The sequence below is a fragment of the Rosa chinensis genome, chromosome 5, assembly GCF_002994745.2.
Source record: "Rosa chinensis cultivar Old Blush chromosome 5, RchiOBHm-V2, whole genome shotgun sequence".
Taxonomy (NCBI): domain Eukaryota; kingdom Viridiplantae; phylum Streptophyta; class Magnoliopsida; order Rosales; family Rosaceae; genus Rosa; species Rosa chinensis.
In genome coordinates this window covers 65,887,455-65,907,348 of record NC_037092.1, presented here as the reverse complement: position 1 = coordinate 65,907,348, position 19,894 = coordinate 65,887,455, and the positions used below count along the sequence as shown (strand labels likewise).

The 19,894-nt window shown below is 35.2% G+C and overlaps 1 protein-coding gene and 1 pseudogene across 4 annotated transcripts; one reads left to right on the top strand and one right to left on the bottom strand.

The window, feature by feature from the left end:
* Positions 1-38: 38 nt before the first annotated feature.
* Positions 39-1,145, bottom strand: LOC112165620 (annotated as a pseudogene).
* A 5,876-nt stretch (positions 1,146-7,021) lies between these two features.
* On the top strand, positions 7,022-19,267 carry LOC112164606 (BAG-associated GRAM protein 1). Of its 4 annotated transcripts, none has more exons than XM_024300858.2 (20): positions 7,024-7,357; positions 7,781-7,837; positions 8,244-8,445; positions 9,581-9,631; positions 9,844-9,941; positions 10,204-10,279; positions 11,112-11,240; positions 11,318-11,364; positions 11,848-11,968; positions 12,120-12,236; positions 13,688-13,717; positions 13,825-13,924; positions 16,039-16,145; positions 16,495-16,638; positions 16,717-16,821; positions 17,270-17,416; positions 17,650-17,703; positions 18,267-18,330; positions 18,593-18,654; positions 18,735-18,848. In XM_024300858.2, the coding sequence occupies exons 3-20, from the start codon at positions 8,263-8,265 to the stop codon at positions 18,846-18,848; spliced, it is 1,749 nt and encodes a 582-aa protein (XP_024156626.1). In that variant the 5' UTR covers positions 7,024-7,357; positions 7,781-7,837; positions 8,244-8,262. The 4 variants fall into 4 exon arrangements, with proteins under 4 accessions (XP_040362305.1, XP_024156626.1, XP_024156625.1 ...); XM_024300857.2 differs by having other exon boundaries at positions 7,025-7,357; positions 11,109-11,240; positions 18,735-19,267; XM_040506371.1 differs by lacking the exon at positions 12,120-12,236 and having other exon boundaries at positions 7,022-7,357; positions 11,109-11,240; positions 18,735-19,267.
* The last annotated feature ends 627 nt before the right edge of the window (positions 19,268-19,894 follow it).

Here is a 19,894-nt window from a genome sequence, read left to right as displayed (position 1 = left end):
AACTTTAGAGCCCTCACTAATATGTGAAGCAAGCTTCGATACTTGTTCAAAACCAACATAATCACTGACATCAAGAAGCCAAGCTCTTTGCATAGTAACCTGATGTAATTACACCGATGGATATGGAAGATTAGTGTTTTTTTGGCAAGGAAAACAAGTTAATAACTGATAACAACTGCTTTACACAAGGAGTTTTAAAGACACAAAGACCGCTGGGCGCTGGCTGCTGAAACCAAGTAGGTCTTGATTATTTCTCATAAACACTTTATTCTCATCACTGCTTCACACAACATTGATTACTTAGCCCCAGCAGCTGCAGCAGCTCTGAATTTGGCTACAATAGACTTACTAAACTCAGCAAGCTTCTCTGTCTCTGTCGTTCATCTTTCACAGCAGGATCCGCAGCAAACTTCTCAGCCCACTTGACCAGCCCCGGCGTCTTCGTTTCGTTAAGCAGCTTGATCCCAGCCATCCCCTCAGTCACTCTCCCCCAAGTGCAACGTCAAGGTAGCCAATGTGATCTCCGCCAAAGAAACTCTTTCCTTTGCTAATCTTTTGAAATGCATCCTCCAACAGCACTAGAGCAGCAGCGATGCCTTTCATCGCGGGGAACCACTTCTCATCAATATAAGCAGCCCAGAATCTGGCAACAGCGCGCTCATAGGGACCAGAAGGTAGGATTGATGGGCCAGAGGCCCAAGCCTCGTCGATGTATTCCACAATGATAAGAGATTCACTGATGGGTTTGTCATTGTGAAGCAGAACCGGGATTTTCTTGTGAACCGGGTTCGATTTGAGCAGAAGCTCGCTCTTGGGTTCCATTGTCTCCTGAAGAAACTCGTACTCGACAGACTTGACATTCAAGGCAATCCGAACCCTCAACACAAATGTGCTCGGCCATGCTCCTAGAAGCTTCACATCATTCTTAGCCATGATCAAAATTATGAACTCAGTTTCAGGTTTGGGGTGAATGAGAAAACAGGGGAAAACAGAGCACTAATATAGAAGTAAATGGTCGAAAAATTGGATGGGAGTGTGGTGTGAACGTAATGAAGGTTGGGTAGACTGGGAGGATGAGAAATTTAATTTCTATAGCTGTTATTGCTGACTGTGTGATTATGGGGTTCCAGTGGTCCTTATCAAAGTTTATGCATGCACGTAGATTGGATATTGATGGAGAAAGAAGAAAAACCTATTTTCTGTAGTTTTCAATTACTCCATTTTAGGAAAATTAAGAAATTGATATGGACGATAAGTTCAGGTACTGATTGTGATAAAAGAATGGAGCGAGAAACAACTTGAGAATCACCATAAGAGAAATTAAGACAAGTAATTTGAATGCATATGGAACTATATATTAACAATAACAAATCAATAAGAAGCAGCCACACCATTGGAGATAGCAAAGTTAATAGAGGAGTCGTTTTTGTTTAACTTCATGGATTTCCAGGTACGGTGTTGGATCAAGTCGTTGAAAGAATGCTATACATATGGTGATACACCACTTAGCTTCAACGCCATTAACCTCGCAAAGTAACTACTTTGTAAAAAACATGCAGGGAATGGGATAAAAGCCTGCCAAACTTTATTCAAAAAGTACAGCCTGATGGTAACGGTACAAAAGGAAAACGAAATATAGAACCCACACAGCTGAATTTACTGATACCAGAAGCAAGCTTCAGTAATTCATCATCAGACTGATCAAAACCAATACAGTCACGAACATCCAGAAGCATAAGCTCTTTACAACCCCGCAGTATCATGATAAGACTATCCCGATCTATAACCGCTTTCCAGCACCAAGGATTGAGGCTGGCCCTGCACCATGACCTGCAGGCCCTTTAGTAATGACTCCATCCCACTCTTGCAAGGATATTAATTGCCAAACAGTCCAGGTTTAAGTCCTCCATTTTCGTTCATCTTCCATCTACACAAAAATTTGGGCGGTTGATATTTTATGAGAAAAAACTTGGAGGATTTGCAGAGTTGTTGTAATGAACGATCTGTGCAAGTAGAAATATCCTGATTAAAGAGTAGGAAACATAAAACCTAGGATTTTAAAACCTAATCAAACTAGGAAACATAAAAAGTTGAATCTTAAGCATAGTGGATCGGTCAGCTAAGTAATCAATTGAAGAAAGACTAGCGATACTTACTAAAAGGAATCATAAGTTTGAAAGATTTCCTTTTCCTAATAGGATAGAGCAAATCTTAGTTTTTTCCCCTTTGGTGCGGGAACATAAATTAAGAATTCCTACCGTGTTACCTGCACGTCCTATAAATACTACATATCAGCTATCTGCCTAAACAAGTACTTCTTCTGAAAAACAATAAAGACCAACTTTGAGCTCATAGGATATTCAAACACATTACGTTGAGAATGTCGTGGAAAGATTTGAAGAGGCTGTTTTGTAGTTGCTTGGGAAGCACTCCACGAGTGAAGAATGCTTATACTGCACAAACTTATGCTCTGAACTTTGATGACGGTGACAAGCAGGAAGTCGACGCTCCAACCTTTGCTAAACAGTTTGCTGGAGGTGCATGTTCATGCACATGAGATGTGTTCCTGATCGAAAAGGAGGAAACTGAGAATTTCTGAGTTCAATTAGCTTTGTTTTGAGTTTCCTAGAATTAAGGGTTTTGCTTTTTATTGATTAAGCTACCTATTGGATTAGTTTAATTTAGAGTCGAGTCATATGAATTATGTAGTTGAAATCTTGAATTTCCTTTTCTTTTGCTTTTATATATATTTTTTATTTCTTTTTCTGTTAAGAAGGATTTGAGTTTCATGTCTCCCCTCATCCTTGTACTGTTTTAGTGTATTATTAATAAAACTTGGGAACTATTGTCCTCTATTTAGAAAAGTAACTGGCATGCAGAGAGCTCATACCCTATGTTTGTGGGTGAAAAGAAAATTTATGGGTAGTTTTTGTGAAGAACAGGTTAAAAAAAGGTTATTTGTCTCTTTCTTTTGTTAACCGGACATTTTTATCCTTCTTGTATATTTTAACTTCAAAGGTTTTTTTTAATATATTGATAATAATATCAACTACGAAGTTTGCAATATATTAATTTGCAAGAAAGTTTAGTCCTCTTTTCTACTGCCCATGTTCAAAACTTATCATATGCATGGAGCCAAGATTTGATTATGGGTTAACAATAGGTAAGAGAAATCAAGGCAAGTAATTTGAATGCATATGGAATATATTATAACAAATCAATAAGAAGCAGCCACACCATTGGTTCTTAACACCTTAGGGATGGCAAAGAAGGAATCGTTTTTGTCTAACTTCATGGATTTCCAGACACGGTGTTGGATCATCAAATCACTGAAAAAATGCTATACATTGGTATATTACCATTTAGTTTCGATGCCATTAATCTCGCAAAGTAACTCCTTTGTTAAAAAACATGCAGGGAATGGGATAAAAACCGAATGCCAAACTTTATTCAGAAAGTACAAGACAGTGATGGTTACGGTACAATAGGAAAACGAATTAAGAACCCACACAGCTGAATTTACTGATACCAGAAGCAAGCTTCAGTATTTCATCAGCAGACTGATCAAAACCGATACTGTCGCGAACATCCAGAAGCACAAGCTCTTTGCATTCCCGCAGTATCATGATAAGATCACCATACCGATCTATAACCGCCTTTCTCAAAATCAACTGCTTAATTGGTAAGAGGAAGGAAGCCAACAATTGCTGTTGCCTTGTCTTTACAAATGTAAGCATCAATCAACTGTAAAGAACAAAACTTCTTGCAGTGACCGCTGATTTCTGACAGAATTTTCTCCAAACCATAGCAGCATCGAAAAGACATTGACTCCAAATGTTTCCATATGCCAATAAGTTATGGAATCATGTAGGGTTTATAAAACCTCATATTCAAGGGCAATGATAAAACCTTGCTGAGGACACCTGCAGAAAAAAAGAGTTTTTTCATTAATGATAAAATTTTCCTGAAAAGAAAAACAATATTTCATCTGACCAAAAAAAAAACTGATTAACAAAATATATAATTATATAGCAATTTACGTTTTTTATGCTGGTTCAGAACCAAAATCATATCCAATAAAATACAGCTTTTTACCCTCAGAGTCTAAATGTATTATGATCATTATATGGTTGGAAACCTACGGATGTCTAGTTTCCAGAGCTTTTTATGGTTCGTCAATATCAATTTTCTAGTAGAAGTTATGGCCGATTTAGTGCACGAATGTCAATCGGAAATCTGTTTTGCGAGAATAAGGAGAGTTTGGAAGTGAATATCTTATGGGACCAGTTTGGGAAGGTCTCTACTCCATATTTGATCTGATTTTGAGGATATATTGCAGTCATGGTGATGTGGACCAATGATAAAATTCAAAAGGAAATCTACATCAACACGTACAAAGAAGGAAGGTGAATAAGAATTGAAGACGGAGAGCTAGAGCTTGATGTCTAAAGCTTCCTCTATATATACACACCTTCACTCCATTCAGCCATCTCTCTCCCTTCATACACGTCCACCCCTTCCACAGCTCAAAAATCTCTCAAACCCTAAATCAAATAACGCCATCCTCCCCTTTACTCTAAATTTTGGATGCTCTCCATTGTTCAAGCATTGAAGTCGTGAAGCAAAGCTCCATCATCTCCAACACATCCTTGCCGTAGTCCTCATCAACGTCCACCACCTTTGAAGACCTTCTTGCGTTCTTGAAAACCATGTCCTTCTATATTTTGTTTTTGGTTTCTTTGTTTTGTAACGTTAAAAACAATTATACTAGCGTTCTAGGCTAGGTATTTGTTTTTTAAATGGATATTTTGATATTTTGTGAGAATAAAGTTTATGTTTTGATGTTTAGTTTCCAATAATCATGAAGCATGAAAACGTTTTACGTTTCTAGAAGACATAAATTGCGATTTTGATATGTGATGATTTAAGTTCATTGATTTTGTGCTTCAATCCCATCTTTTATGTGTTTTGTGTTCTTTGGTGTCAACTTAGAATATTGAGCATGTAATTGAATCCAGATTAAGATATACTAGCGTTCTAGGTTTTAATTGTCAAGTGGAAAACCTATAATTCCTTAGGTAAATCAATGAAGAGTCTTGCATGCTTGTATGGGGTTCCAACTTGTTTTCTTGGCTTAAATCAATCAAACTTTCTAAGTGTTTAATGCGTTAAATATGTTTGTTAGTGAGTAGCGTTCTATGACTAGCATTGCATGTTTAATAGGTTTAACTATGATGCGTTCTCTAGTTAATTTAATTAAGGAAAGTAAAAAGAACTTTGTATGCGTTCATCTTTGTTCTTGATTCATTTCTTCATTCACATGTTTTGATCTGTGATTTATGATTAGAAAACTCGTTTTCGTGTTAATGATTGTTAACTTCATCATACATATTTCATTCCCCCTTATCTATCTTAATTCATGGTTTGAATTGATTAATGTAGTTAGTTTAATTAGATTAGAAATACAAATACTTTCTAAATCTCCTTAATATTTTGTAATTTTTCGTACATAGTGTATACTTGTAATTAATTCTTATTTCTTTGACTTTTAAATGATAGGAGCACCCTCAATCCCCGGTTAGAACGATACCCTACTTACTCTATACTACTATCTGATGCAAGGTTTAAATTGACACTTACTTTGAGCTTGTCATGACTCGACTTGGTTGACTCATGGATCGCCTCTGATCCCATATCTGAGCCGCCCTGACTTTGATAAATTCCTAAAACACTTGATATGGAATAGCTTAAGACATCATATGATTTAAGACATCCTCCTGCAAAGAGCAAATACACCATCCAAATATGGTATGGTGGGCACTTGGAAACTAAGAATGGTTGCCCAAATTATATAGGAGAACAAACGATTTACATTGATAATCTAGATATAAAGATTTGTTGTTTAACTGTGGTCAGAGCTCTTGCACATGACCTGGGCTACCGAAAGACTTATCAAGTCTCTATAAAGGGTTATGGAAATAATTATGAAGTAGTATATCAGAGTGATACAAGAGATATGTCCTATAGTAGTCAACAAACCAAAATCATTGGTGAACTGAGAGGTAATCAAGAGTTAGTAATGTATATAGATGGATGTAGAGAAGACGTAACATATGAACAATATCCTCAATTTTATCATGGAATTGTCGGGGAGTTAAAAATTCAACCATAGAAATGTTAAAAATGCTAGTATAACTAAAAACACTTATAATTTTGAATTATACAAATTAAAAACAGTAACATATATTAAAGTCTATAATTTAGACCTCTCACGATTGGAGTTGGAAAAATTCTAGACCTTACTATTTAGATGAATAGTAACTTCCAAAGTTTTAAAATTTTTATAACATGGTCTATTTAGACCTTGACGGTTAGAGATGGCCAGAGAATGTTCTCAAGAATGTTCAGACTCCTATAACAAACTACAATCAATTGGTTTGTCCAGAGAATTATAACATTAAAAAAAAAAGAAAAAAAAAGGGCATTAGCGCTTTTCATCCAAGGTTTGGTTATTTCACTTCCATCTGACAAACTATTGAGTATTCCCCCTCCAAGGAATTGTTGTTAATTAAGCTATTCTAAAAGTTCTCAAGAATGTTTAGACTTCTAAAAAAAAAAGGGCTTTAGCACTTTTCATCCAAGGCTTCACTTTCATCCGGCAAAAAAAAAAAAAAAAACCTTTGGAAATCTAAACAAATACTAGTAAATCAATCTATTAGAATCATTCAGAGTCCATATAAAATTTAAATAATCCGTGGATTAAGTAAATCGAGGGATTATAAAAACTCAAACAAAATATTTTAAAATCTGAATTGAATACACCCTTCAAAGTGACATCCATAATCAAGAGTCTCATCAAAAATACAAATTAAACACATTTTGATAGTAAATAGGCCCTTATTTAATTTCTAATTTCATTTAGATGATTTTACTTTTTCGTTGTAAATTTTAATGCATATATATAAAAAATGTTCATATATTTTTGGCGTTCATATCTTAGAACACAACGACGTCGATGTGATCCCAAACAGTGATTCAAAGTTGAAACGGACGGGCATTCCAAAGCGACAAAACAAAGAAAGAGAAGTTCCTTCATAAATAAAGGTCAGCGAGTCAGACCGACCCACCGAAAAACCCAGAATCATTCAAGACGTGCGACCTGACGCGCGCGACGCATTCCAACCGCCAAAACCTCCGCCCGCCTCCGTCGACGAAATTCATTCCACTCTCTTCCTCTCCTCCCAACCTTTCCATCAATACCATTTTCCCCTCCTATAATTCACCGTGCCTCACAAGTCAAAGAGGACAAGCTGCGAGCTTTTCCGGTGGTTTTCGTAAGTTCCGGCCAAACGCCAAGGTATAAAATTTCTCTACAGTTCGTGGCCTTTCTTTCGCTTATGATATTGCGTATAGTTTTTGAGTTTTAATTTTCAGTGAATTGTGCCACCGCCGGCCGCCGTGATCGGCGGCTTGTTTGACCAGTTTTTGGTCTTTATGAACCTTATTAGATGCGTTAGGATACATACAAGTTAATCCAACCTGAATGGAACTTGTTGAGAAATGTAATGGTTGGTGTTGTAGATGAGTGGGAAGAAAATGATTCAAGTATGAAGATATAGAGATAGGAGGATATGGTTCGGTGAGGTTGAAGATAATTAGGAATAGACAAGGTTTCGGTGACAGTTACATTCTTGAGAATTAACCGCCGGGGTTGGATGTTTAAGTTAATTGAGTAATAGTTATCGAAATTCAGATTAATTACAAGATCATTTTTGTTTAGGTGAGACGGTGGAGCCTCTTCCAGTGACGTGCGTAGTTCTTACCTGCCCTATTCAATGTGAGTTTGACTTTTTACTTTCTCAAATGTTTAAATTTAATGAACATCTTTTATATAGTTCATGAGTTTAACAAGTAAGAGTTAAGCAACCATTTTTTTTATGCTTTTACAAGATTTAGTTTACGATACCTTATCTTGGAAAGATAGTTTAAATAGCATGAGTTGAAAGTTCGTTGTTAATGCATTTATGATTTTGGTTTATCATGATATTTCCAGGATGAGAATTTTAATAGCATGTTCTTTGATTCGATTCTAAGTTTGAACTTTTATAAGTGGAGTTGGGATGGTTTATTGAAATTTAGAAAAGTGTTTATCAGAATTTTGCAGATTCTTGGGTTGTCTGTTTTTAGGGGATTGCAGGACAGTCCTTGAAACACTAATACTCTTTCACTTCTTCTGATTACAGTCAGAATTTGAAAGCCATCATGGAAACTATGTCGTTGGATTTCCTTGTGCCGTCCTTGTGGGAGATCAAGGTTACAGTGGCTGCCTCCATCTATGTGATCTTCGCTTACTGGTTCTTCACGTACACAGGCGGCGGAGATGGCTACTGTGATCGCTCACTTGCTGACAATTCGGGTGAATCTGGGGATGCCATAGAGGAGAAGGTCAATTTACTAATTTGAGTTTTGGTTTTGTTTGAATTTGGATGTTTTCTATTAATAGGCTCTTTTTTGGTGTCAAAGTGTTTGTGAAGTTTGTAGCTTTGATATGATTCTTGCTTAGTATTGTGAAGTTTGTAGCTTTCTTATGATTCTTGCTTAGTATTGTGAAGTTTGTAGCTTTGATATGCTCTTTAGATATTTTCTTTTGATAACACTAAAATGGTCATGATGATAAATGCTCAAATGATTAGAAATAGTTTCTCTTATGTTTAGAGATTGTTTTTTGTGGGCTATTTCGTTGGGCTTTAATGCTGTTGTCTCTTAGTTAATCAATGGGCACCTAGTCCCCTACTTTGTATTTTCCACTTATATATTATTATAAGATGGGGTGCGTGTGTGTGACAAATGCGCAAATGATGTTCGATTTTCTTGATTTTTTGTAATTCTTAGATAGCTCCGTAAAACTGACTGTTTGGATCATTGGAACACATTGTGGTGCTTCATCCATGTAATCTCTTTGGCTTCTGATCATAAGAATTGCATTTGGAATAACTTCTTAAGAGGGTTGTCATCTGATAAGAAGGCAAGAGATCTCTTGTGGACCTGACCCTCATTGAACTCCAATAATCTGAATCATTCATTTCTTAGGTCTTTGTTTAGGGATCACCCTTACTATATCTATTAAAATTTCCATTACATCCCATACTCCTTTGGAGTTCTATTCCTCTGTAATTACTCTCTTTTTTTTCTTTTTTTTTTTAAGTTTCCTCTAAATTAGTATTAACTGTCTCAAACCCTTGCAATTCGTGACAAGTAGAAAAATCCCTTTCGTCCCACCAGAATAGCTCATAAATCTGGGGTTAAAACATCAGAACTAAATCAAAAACATTTACACCTGTCTCAAACCCTAAACTAGTTATAAAGTAAAAAAAAAAAAAAATTAAAAACTCCTTTGGTTTTTAATTTCATCAAGAGGTGGGCACAAAATTGGTGTATTGGCTTTCTAAAGGGTATAAATGTTGTCTTTGCTCACTCTTTTTGAATATCATTGATGTTACATGATGCATTTGCTAATAAGCCGCCATTCATGGAGTAATTTTCAACTTGTTTGACATGCAGTTCTGCAATTATTTTGTAGGATGGCACGTTGAAAGGGGATGCACACAACAATTCTCCATATTTAATCAAGGTATAAGCTGATGGACTCTTGTATTTTTGCTCGAATCTGTAAATGGAATAAAGAGCTTTTTTGTTATAGCTTTACTTATACACTCAGTTGCTTTTGGCTTAATGTACTAATGAGATGGTGCCAAAAAGCATGTTTGGTATCGGAAAGAAGGTAATGGTGAAAGAAGGTAATGGTTTACTAATGAGATGGTGCCTGCCTGTAATGCTTTTCAGGTTGAGCTGTTAGCTGCTAAGAATCTTATTGGTGCAAACTTAAATGGCACGTCGGATCCATATGCTATCATCACATGTGGAACAGAAAAGCGATTTAGGTACCTAATTTTGGTTCTTATAGTTTGCCACTTTATAATTTTAATGAAGGGAGTGATTTTCATACTCCCTTTTTTTCACCATTCTCACACTTACACTTCCTTTTCAAGCACTTATAGAAAACAGTATAACATATACAAAGGCTTTTTTGAAAGGGGAGTGCAAAGATCACCACTATAATGAATATCAATAGGTAGGGTGAGTTTGTATATATGTGTATCTTACATTCATTAGAAGGCTAAAGCACTCGTGTTGCTGGTGCAGTTCAATGGTCCCTGGTTCAAGAAATCCCATGTGGGGAGAGGAGTTTAATTTTTCTGTTGATGAGCTTCCTGTCCAGGTATCCATCATGCTTTATAACACTTTTGTGTTTGCACTGTCATTATGAGTTTAATAATTAGAAATGAATGTGTTGACCAGTACGTTGTTGAGTAATAAGTTCTACATCAAGAAATTGATCTTATGTTGGCATCAAATTTTGATTGATTAAGTAGGTTCCACCTAAAACGAGAACTATGTTTATTTTACACTACAGGGAGTTTAGTTCTAAATTATTTCATGCTCTTGAGAGGGGCCTTTATCAATATCTTTGTTGTATACCTTATAACAAAGCATCTACTATGGAAAGTGTGTGTGGATATATATATATATATATATATATTTAATTATTTATATATATATATATATATATATATTTTAAATGGTTTTGTGATAACAATATTCAATTCGGCTTCAACAGATTTTCTTTAATTGGATTCAATTAATTGCGAGGAATCAAATAATTTTCTGGAGATGCACCAACGTCTTTTTTGTTTCCCTATTATTTTATTTCTACTTATCACTTTCATAATGTTTTCGCGTCCTATTTGATATTTGGTAAGCTCGGATTGTTGATGTTTCTGTCAGTTCCATTGTCTTGCATTTCCGAGTTGCAGGGTAAGATAGATTGGGTAGTCATCTTCCTACTTAGAATTAAGATTAGAATAAGTACATCTACATTCTGTTTTGATATTGTCATGTTCGAACAGGTCTTTTTTGGATGTTTACGTTTTACAAGTATGATATCAAGGAAGAAAGTCTTATTTTCTGAACTGATTATTGACCTAGTTAGTAAACTGATGTATCTACCAATTGCCAAAAATAAGTGATGTATTTTCCTACTGGCCCAGCAGATTAATGTGACAATATATGACTGGGATATTATATGGAAAAGCACAGTTCTTGGTTCAGTGACTGTTCCAGTTGAAAGTGAAGGTCAAACAGGTGCTTTGTGGTATACATTAGATAGCCCATCGGGTCAGGTAACTCTCTACTAGACCTTTTATAATTCATATCCTTTTCTTTGCCCAATTATATTAGTGTTCTTTATGCTTGTCAGGTTTGTCTCCATATAAAATCAATAAAACTTCCCGTAACTTCTCCAAGGTAGCCTTTCTCATTTATATTTCTCAACATTTTCTTTCATCTTATCTTGAGAGCCATTTTTTTTATTTGTGTAATTTAGAAGTAGAACAATACTGGTGATGTTTGTGTCTTTTTAATCATGCCTAGAAATGAATATATTTTCTGAGTTTCATTTTACTGTTTGTATGATATGAAACTTCTGATTTCAAAATTGCTTTCACTTTTCCATTTATTGCACAAAGTAAGACTACAAGCTTTACCTTTCCATATTGCAACCCACAGTTGGCTTATTGTTACTATTCTTTTTCCTTCAATTATGCTTTGTTAATTCACTATTCTAGACCATGAACAAAAACATACTATTGATGTTACTGTCTATAATGATACCTTTTTAAGTGGAGTGAAACCACACACAATTGTACACTCCACACTCCTTTCCTTTCTTAGTTAATATTGTTATTGTTGCTATTTTATTGATTTTATGTCTTATCACCTTGAAATCAGTGGTAGGGTTGTGAATGGTTATGGTGGTGGCCGAAGGACATCTTTAGATAAACAAGAACCCACAGTTGTTCATCAAAAGCCAGGACCCCTTCAAACCATATTTGATCTACTTCCAGATGAGGTGACTTGGGTTGAATTTTTGTATATGTTAATATGTGGAGTTATTTATGGGATATGTCTAATGTTTGTCCGTGTGCATGGCTCTTTTAGTTTAATCCAATAATTACATTTTATTTTTTTGGATAATTATACTTTGTGTTTGACTGTTTCAGATTGTGGAACATAGTTATTCATGTGCACTTGAGAGGTCGTTCTTATATCATGGCCGTATGTATGTCTCTGCATGGCACATTTGCTTCCACTCTAATGTGTTTTCTAAGCAAATGAAGGTCAGGCAATCATACTTTTCTATGAAGCTTGAAATAAACTTGCAATGTTGATGGTGCTCCTACCCTTGTCTAACATTGGTTTACTTTTTACTATAATGCACAATATAGTATGCTTGACCTTAATAAACATCTTTAAATAATTTAGAGATTTAATATTTGTACTTATGGTATAGGAATTTATTGAGTTACCATTCATGGCCATATTAATAACCATATTACAAAAGCAAAGGAAAATACTTGTGCGGTAGTTTGTTAATGCGACAGAAGTATGAACAATTGATATATACTTTTTTATGATAGTATATAATGATACTTGGAGTTATTACGTGTTGGTCCCTTACTAAGTTTTTATTTTTAATTTGTTTTGTTTATCTCCATGTGGATTATGTCAGCTGTTAGCAATTTTACAAATTTAAAATAATTCATTAATACATTTGCTTCTTTCCGGTTTAGATGTGGCTATAATTATTGTATAGTTTAGGTTTCAAAATTGTTCTCATCTCTTTTTAGGTCTGAGAATGTCCACATCACATTGACGGTTATTATGCTCAGTATTTAATTTATTAATGGAAACTACTTAATCGAGATCTAATGACCATTCCTAATTCTTGGCGGAGACCTTAAGCCCTGCTAACTTTTGTGAAGAAGTCGAAAATACTACATATTTTGAATGTAGCCTGACCCATCAAGCTAGTAACTGACCCTCATTCTATTATTTCACGTGTTTAGTTCAGTAAGCCCGGTTAGCAGTTTACAAATTCATGGTTCTGCCCTTGCCCACATGAATACATAATTATGAAGTGAGGATAATGTGTCTGTGCTACTGGAAACTGGTATATTATTTATGTTGCATACATCTTACGAATTTCATCAATATTATGTATAGATCAGGTAAATATTTATCTTGACATGAGAAATGAAACTGTGTTGCGTAAGGCTAATAATGTTTTTACATAAATTTTTTTTTTTTTTTTGGCTTTGTCTACATAACGATATTCGTCATGGGTATGTTCTCCACAAATGATATTTCCAAAACTATTAACTTCTTGAAAAAACACACATGTTGAACGGCAGGTGTGCTATTTTAAAGTTGCTGAAAAAAGGCACATGTTCATACTTTTCTGGATTCTTAGCGGTTTATGCAATCCATATCTGTTTTTTTCTTGACTAGGACAATCTTTATAAGGAAAAAAGATCCATTGGACATGAAATATAAAGTAGCATAATTCAGTGAGTTGAATCTACACAAACCAAATGATTTTTTTTTTTTTTGTTTCTTTGTTATCTAGACTTTCAATTAAAAAATATATAGATGCATGCCATTGGATTGGTTAGTTGTTTCTTTGTGGATATATGGAAAATCTGTAAGTTGATGCTAATTTTTGTTTTTGATATATTAACCTTTATGTGTTAATTAAAATGATAGCCGGGTATATATTTACTTTTGCCAGGTGCTCATACCAGTTGGTGATATTGATGAGGTGCTTTCTCTCTCTCTCTCTCTCTCACACACACACACACACACCTCAGATCCCATTATTGAGTGATTTGCAATGCTTAATCCTGTGGGATCTTTTGGTTTATAAAGATTCGGAGGACTCAACATGCATTCATTAATCCTGCTGTAACAATTATACTCCGCATGGGTGCCGGTGGGCATGGTGTACCTCCTTTGGGGAGTCCTGATGGTCAGTAATTTGGTTCTTTAACTTGTGAGTAGGATTTCCATATGAGTGTTTATCTGATCTCATCTGCTTTGTTTCTGTTTTTGTTTTGCTTTTCCCTGAAACCTTTTTATTCTGGTTCATAGCACTCATTTGATAGCAAGATTACTTCAGGTTATGGGAAGGGGGAAAGTAACGTTTTGTTTTTGGGGGTTTGGTTGTCTAGCACTGTTTTGATTGGGGGAGCTGGACTCTGTATAGTGTCAATGAACAATTTTCAAGACTAGGGAAATAGAGTAAGGTAATAATTTTCAAGGATATTGAAAATTAGGCTTTTGATACAAATTTGTGGTAGTTGGGAAGTCTGGTGGATGATTGGAACGATTAGATAGTTAAAAGAGAAGAGAAGAAGATAACTTGCACCTAGGCTCCCACTGGCATCTACCCTTGAATTGAGGTTGCATCACACAGAAACATAAAGAAATGAGGTGATATAGAACAAATGAAATAAAATGTAGAAAGGGATAGAAACTACCTGCTTTACAACCGTATGATTCTCCTAGAGAGACTAGAAAAGCTGAGGCATCACACCGGCCTTTGGTATCACACAAAAGGTGCCTGGAGGCTGGAATCACACCCATGCTTCGTATCAGAGCATCAGAATTGAAAAACTTCTTCACTATCAACTGTCTTTCAAAGCATCCAATTTAGCTCTTTAGAGCCACTGATTCAAAGACTCCAGATTAATGCACCTAAGCATTTTGAAAGATGTAATTCATGATCCTTTTATTGAACATCATTGCATACTAAACTTGAAAAGATAATTATCTGAAAATGCGTGTGAATTGCATGTATTACATATTAAAAAACAGACACCGACTCATGTTGCGGTGCTTAGTAATTTGATGGGACTTTGTTTATAATCTATTCATTGGCTCCCGCATTAGGAGGAGCCTCATGGCAGCTAAGATTTGCCACGGCTTTTTTTCTTTTTATTTAATGGATTAAAACAGTATTGTAGTCCTCACTAATATTTCGGAGGTGGAGGCGTAACGGCATTAGTACCTGGTTGGCACTCCCGGTGACACCTGGGAGATGGTGGCTTAAATAGCTGATGATACCTGGGTTTAAAGTTTGAGAAGCTGAAACTGATTTTGGTTAGGGTTTTTTGTTTCTGTCTTCCAGGACATTATAGCTGTCCGAGTGCTCTAGTTTCCTGTGTCATCTTCCCCAACCACCCCGGGACTTTTTAACAAAATTAGCCAAGACAGCTCTGCCTTATGATTTCTGCCAAAGGAGAGGTTTATGTGTTCGTTTGCCGCTTTACCCTTTAGAGTAGGAAACCGTAGAAATTAGAACTTTATATGCCATTAAAAGAACTTAAAAATAGACGAAAATCCTAGCCAAGACCAACTACAGCCAATTACAATAAATCTGGATTATCAAGTATTGTAACTACCTACTAATATGAAAGGCATACGACATAATGAAAGGAGCTTAAATTGATGATTTCTACTACGTCAATTATCTTTATTTATTTTATTTTTTGTGTGCTTTGATATCTTTGTTGGTTCAACTGTACCTCTCCCTGTATGTAAAATGCCACTTCGTTTGGTCTTGGTGATTATTAATATTTTATTTTTGTTGATAGTGATTATTATTATTCATTCAGTAGTAGCTAGTGTGATTGGAAATGAATATAAGCTTTATGTCTTTCACTGAATATGAGAAAAAACATCTATTTTGTGGCTAATGTTTTGAACTTCCATATTATTCATTTGGCAGGCTAGTGTTATTATAATACTGTAAATGTATCTGTGCCCGCTTTTATTTTTATTCTTATTTTTATTTTTAATTTTAATTTTAATTTTTTGTTTTTGTTTTTGGTACTTAAATCACCAACAGGACATATAGTAAATGCTATGATTTCTAACTTGTAGTTGCTATCCTTTTTGGTTGATGTCTTACATACTAGCATAATGTTGACAAGATATTCCATATGAATTTAATGTTTTTTCCTTCTTTTTCTTTTCTGTTTATGATATTTATTTTGTGGACTACTCTTGAAAACACCCATTAACATGAAATACCTGGTAATATGGTGTTCTGTTTCTTTTATTTTGCTTTCCCATTTCCAGGTAGAGTCAGGTATAAATTTGCATCATTTTGGAACAGGAATCATGCATTCAGAGCTCTTCAGCGTGCAAGAAAGAATTACCATGGAATGCTAGAAGCTGAAAAGAAGGTTGATACCAGTCGTTTCATAAAGTTTATTGTGTGCGACCAAGTTCGCTGGTTTATACTTTATAGTTTATCTATATAGGGATGAAAGCACCGTTGATGGAAAAACTACACACTAGGGTTTTCAAGCTCAGTTTTGTACATGTATTCTCCAGGATGTGTGCAGAACTTTTTGAAAAACAACTCTTATTATGGCTTTGATCAGTTTAACATCTTCCCATTTCAAAGTGTATTATTTGATCTCCCATTTGTTCCTTATCATTTTTTTTACTTCCTGATCTTCTTATCAACTTGTTTAGAAATGGTTGGACAAAGAGAATTTTCTTTTCTGATATATTCTTTCTCGTATCTAGGAGAAGGCAGAGTCAGCGTTGCGTGCACATAGCAGTTCTATAAGAGGAAGTAAAAGTCAGGCTATGATTCCTGAAGATATCATCCCCAATACTGGGAAGCGCCAAGCTTTTATCAAGGATGAAGCTTTGAACAGTATATTTAATGTAATGCATATCGTTCTTTTTTTAACTCAAAAACGAGTTGGAGTGTTCTGAGCAGTCACTAATTAGTCTTTTTTCCAGGATACTTTTCCCTGCACAGCTGAGAATTACTTCAATTTATTGTTGAGTGATAATTCAAATTTTACAAACGAGTACCGTTCAGCACGAAAGGATACTAATCTTGTAGTAAGTACTTTTTTGGGTTCCATCTAGTGCAAGCATTTGTGTTCTATACCTGGAATGTCCTAATGGTAACGATTGTTTGACCAAATGAGTGGTTTTGAATGTCATGCTTATGCTAATTTAAGCGATACGGGAGCCATTCCAGTGTGTGAAATGCTGGGAATAGCAACCAGAAGTAAATGTTTGGTTTGTTCTGTAATAGTAATCAAATTTTGTTTAGTTATTACATGACTACCCTATTTATTGTAAACCTATGCAAGGGGTAATTTGGTAGCCTTGATAGATGCATGCCAATGGAATGGAATGGCAAAGTGAAGGGAGCACATGCTTCTTCATAGTCACATCCCTTTGTAGAAACTATACATTCCCAAACAGGACAGTGGAATTACACGTCCCTTGTAGAAACTACACATCCTTTGTGTGTGATCTCATTTTGATTTTCTATTTGCAGATTGGACATTGGCATCCAGCAGATGAATATGATGGTCAAGTAAGAGAAATAACATTCAGGGGTCTTTGTAACAGTCCCATGTGTCCTCCGGACACTGCCATGACAGAGTGGCAGCATGCTGTTTTGTCACCTGACAAGGAAACACTGGTGCGACAACTTATCTCTGCTCTGTCAACTGTTAATATTCTGTAATTTATTGCAATTATTTAGTTATTTACGTTATTTGTTATCTTTTCTTTTTTCTATCTTGGGCATATTTTATTTTTTACTCCCTAGTCTTTTTCATTATTTTGTCCTGCAAATTTCCTTTTGTTTTATTAGAAATTCTTTGCATAATATTTATCCTTACTATTTTCTCAGGAGTTTGTTTCTTGTTTCAGGTGTTTGAGACAGTACAACAGGCTCATGATGTTCCATTTGGTTCTTACTTTGAGGTATGTCTGCATGTCATAGTAATTTACTTTATATTTAATTTTGGATATATTTATACTGTCAATACTCTCCTGAGTGCTTCCTTCATATTCATGTGGAAAATGTGTTTTTCTAACCTCACAAAAAGCTAGAAAATGCTACAAATGCTGCTTTTGGTTATGACAAAGTGAATTTGGAAAACTAAATCAGTGTACCCTGGTGGAACTAAAATGCAAGTATTCTGACTGTAGAATCCTTATTACTGACTTTTTTTCTCACTAGACATGTTGTCAATGTCAAAACTTTTCTCAGTATTCATCAGTTCATTGAATTTCAATTATTTTTTTTCTTTGATGATTAAGACTGAAAGAAAACTGGACTTCATGTAGTGCTGGCTTTAGTGTTCCGGAACATTTAGGATATTATATATTGTCATTATATTAGATAAATTATATAATATTTTATCTGTCAGCTTATTACAGTATGGAGTTGAAGACTAATTGCTAATTGCAGTGTGAGATTAATTTGTATTGTTTGGCTGTCATTATTATCTGAATATTCTGCTGACATTCAATTACTGTACCAGATCCATTGTAGGTGGAAGTTGGAGACTAACGCTGAAAACTCATGTATCATAGATATAAAAGTGGGTAAGTTTAAATCGCCCCATTTGGTTCTGACCTGATGGTCTGCAGTTCTGATGGATGCTGTTGCTAACAATTTCTTTGAGACATTTTTATTTGTAACCTTTTTACATAGTGCGGTGGTACATGAAATGCTGTGGAATTTGTACGACATATAATAGCTAGGAAGGGATATGCTGCATTGTTTTTTTTTTACTAAAATGAAGCATATTCTTGTTTTCTCTTTGGAATACTTTACAAACTGGTCACGATCTTCTACTTGTTGCAGGTGCACATTTTAAGAAATGGTGTCCGATGCAGTCTAAAATAAAGTCGAGCGCTATTAATGAGGTCTGTTTTATGGGCCCAAATTTTTTCTTCCCTTTATGATAATTGAATGGTTTATGATAAATTGTGGTCACTAAATGTAGTACAAGAAAGAGGTTGAGGTGATGCTGGAAGTTGCCCGCTCCTACATTAAGTCAAGTACTTCGGCCGGTGAGACTGACAAAGTCACTTCCTCACCCTCTCAAGAGAGCAGCTAACCGGACCAAAACGATTGTAGCATATTTTCTTTTATACAATATTCACAGGTATGATGAGAGTGACAGAGTCAATCATATCGAAATAGGTTTTTCTTCTTTGTTCCACTTGTAACTTCACCCCGTCTCCTTGTGAGAAAGCTAGTGGTGGTGGGGTATGTCTAGTTCTTCATTATGGAATAGTCTTTCTTTTTCCTTCATCTCCTATAGGGGCAGTGGAGAGGAGATTGGTGCATGTAAAAGACCTCAGTTTTGCCCATTGTATAAATTCATATGTTGTGATTACTGCCAACAATATATTGAATTTGTATAGGCTAGTTTCAGTAAATTCCACCAACAGAAGTTGGGATGCTTGATGAGAAAATTGCTTGCTTGCATGTATGGATTGAATATATATAGAGTTCAATTAGTATCGCCTTCCACTTTTTTATTCAAGATTTATTTGATCTGCAGGAAATTCGTCCTCTTATGTGTGTGCTGTTGATTTAGATTTCTAGCAGTTGGCCTTGTCTCGTCTGCTTCCCTATTGAAGTTTAAGCAATCAATCAATTAATTACAATAAAATATTACTAGCCACTTGACACGGACTCCGCGTGCCATTTGGTCTTTTATTCTCTGTGTAAAAAACGTAAAACAGCAAATAAACAATAAATTATATTTAAAAAAAAAGATTTTCTAATAAAAATGTAGTTTTTTATTATTATTATTTTACTTTTCGTGGTTTATTGATAGTTTTTCATATTTTACCCATTTTTAATAAAAATATTTTTCTGCTGCATGTAAATAAATCATGGGCATAATAGGTAATTGAAAAATTGTGCTTAAGAATTTGTTTAATTATATAAGATTTTACATCAATCGTTCAAGTTTAACCCGTCTAGTAGGGTTAACCCGTCTAGTAGGGTTAAAGCCGTGCTCGCCCCCCTTAATTTCCGCCTTGCGTCTCCACTCTTTTCCTTTACCAAATGAAGCGGTGGTGAGGCTTTCGATAAGCCTAGGATCTAAAACTGCGAAGCTAGCGAACCCGCACCGAACCGGACCGATAAATC

Coding starts and splice junctions, on each gene's coding strand:
- LOC112164606 (XM_024300857.2), top strand. CDS start 8,263: ATGGAAACTATGTCGTTGGATTTCCTTGTGCCGTCCTTGTGGGAGATC. Junction 13,925..16,038: donor TCCTTTGGGGAGTCCTGATG/GTCAGTAATTTG, acceptor TCCCATTTCCAG/GTAGAGTCAGGTATAAATTT. Junction 18,331..18,592: donor TATCATAGATATAAAAGTGG/GTAAGTTTAAAT, acceptor TACTTGTTGCAG/GTGCACATTTTAAGAAATGG.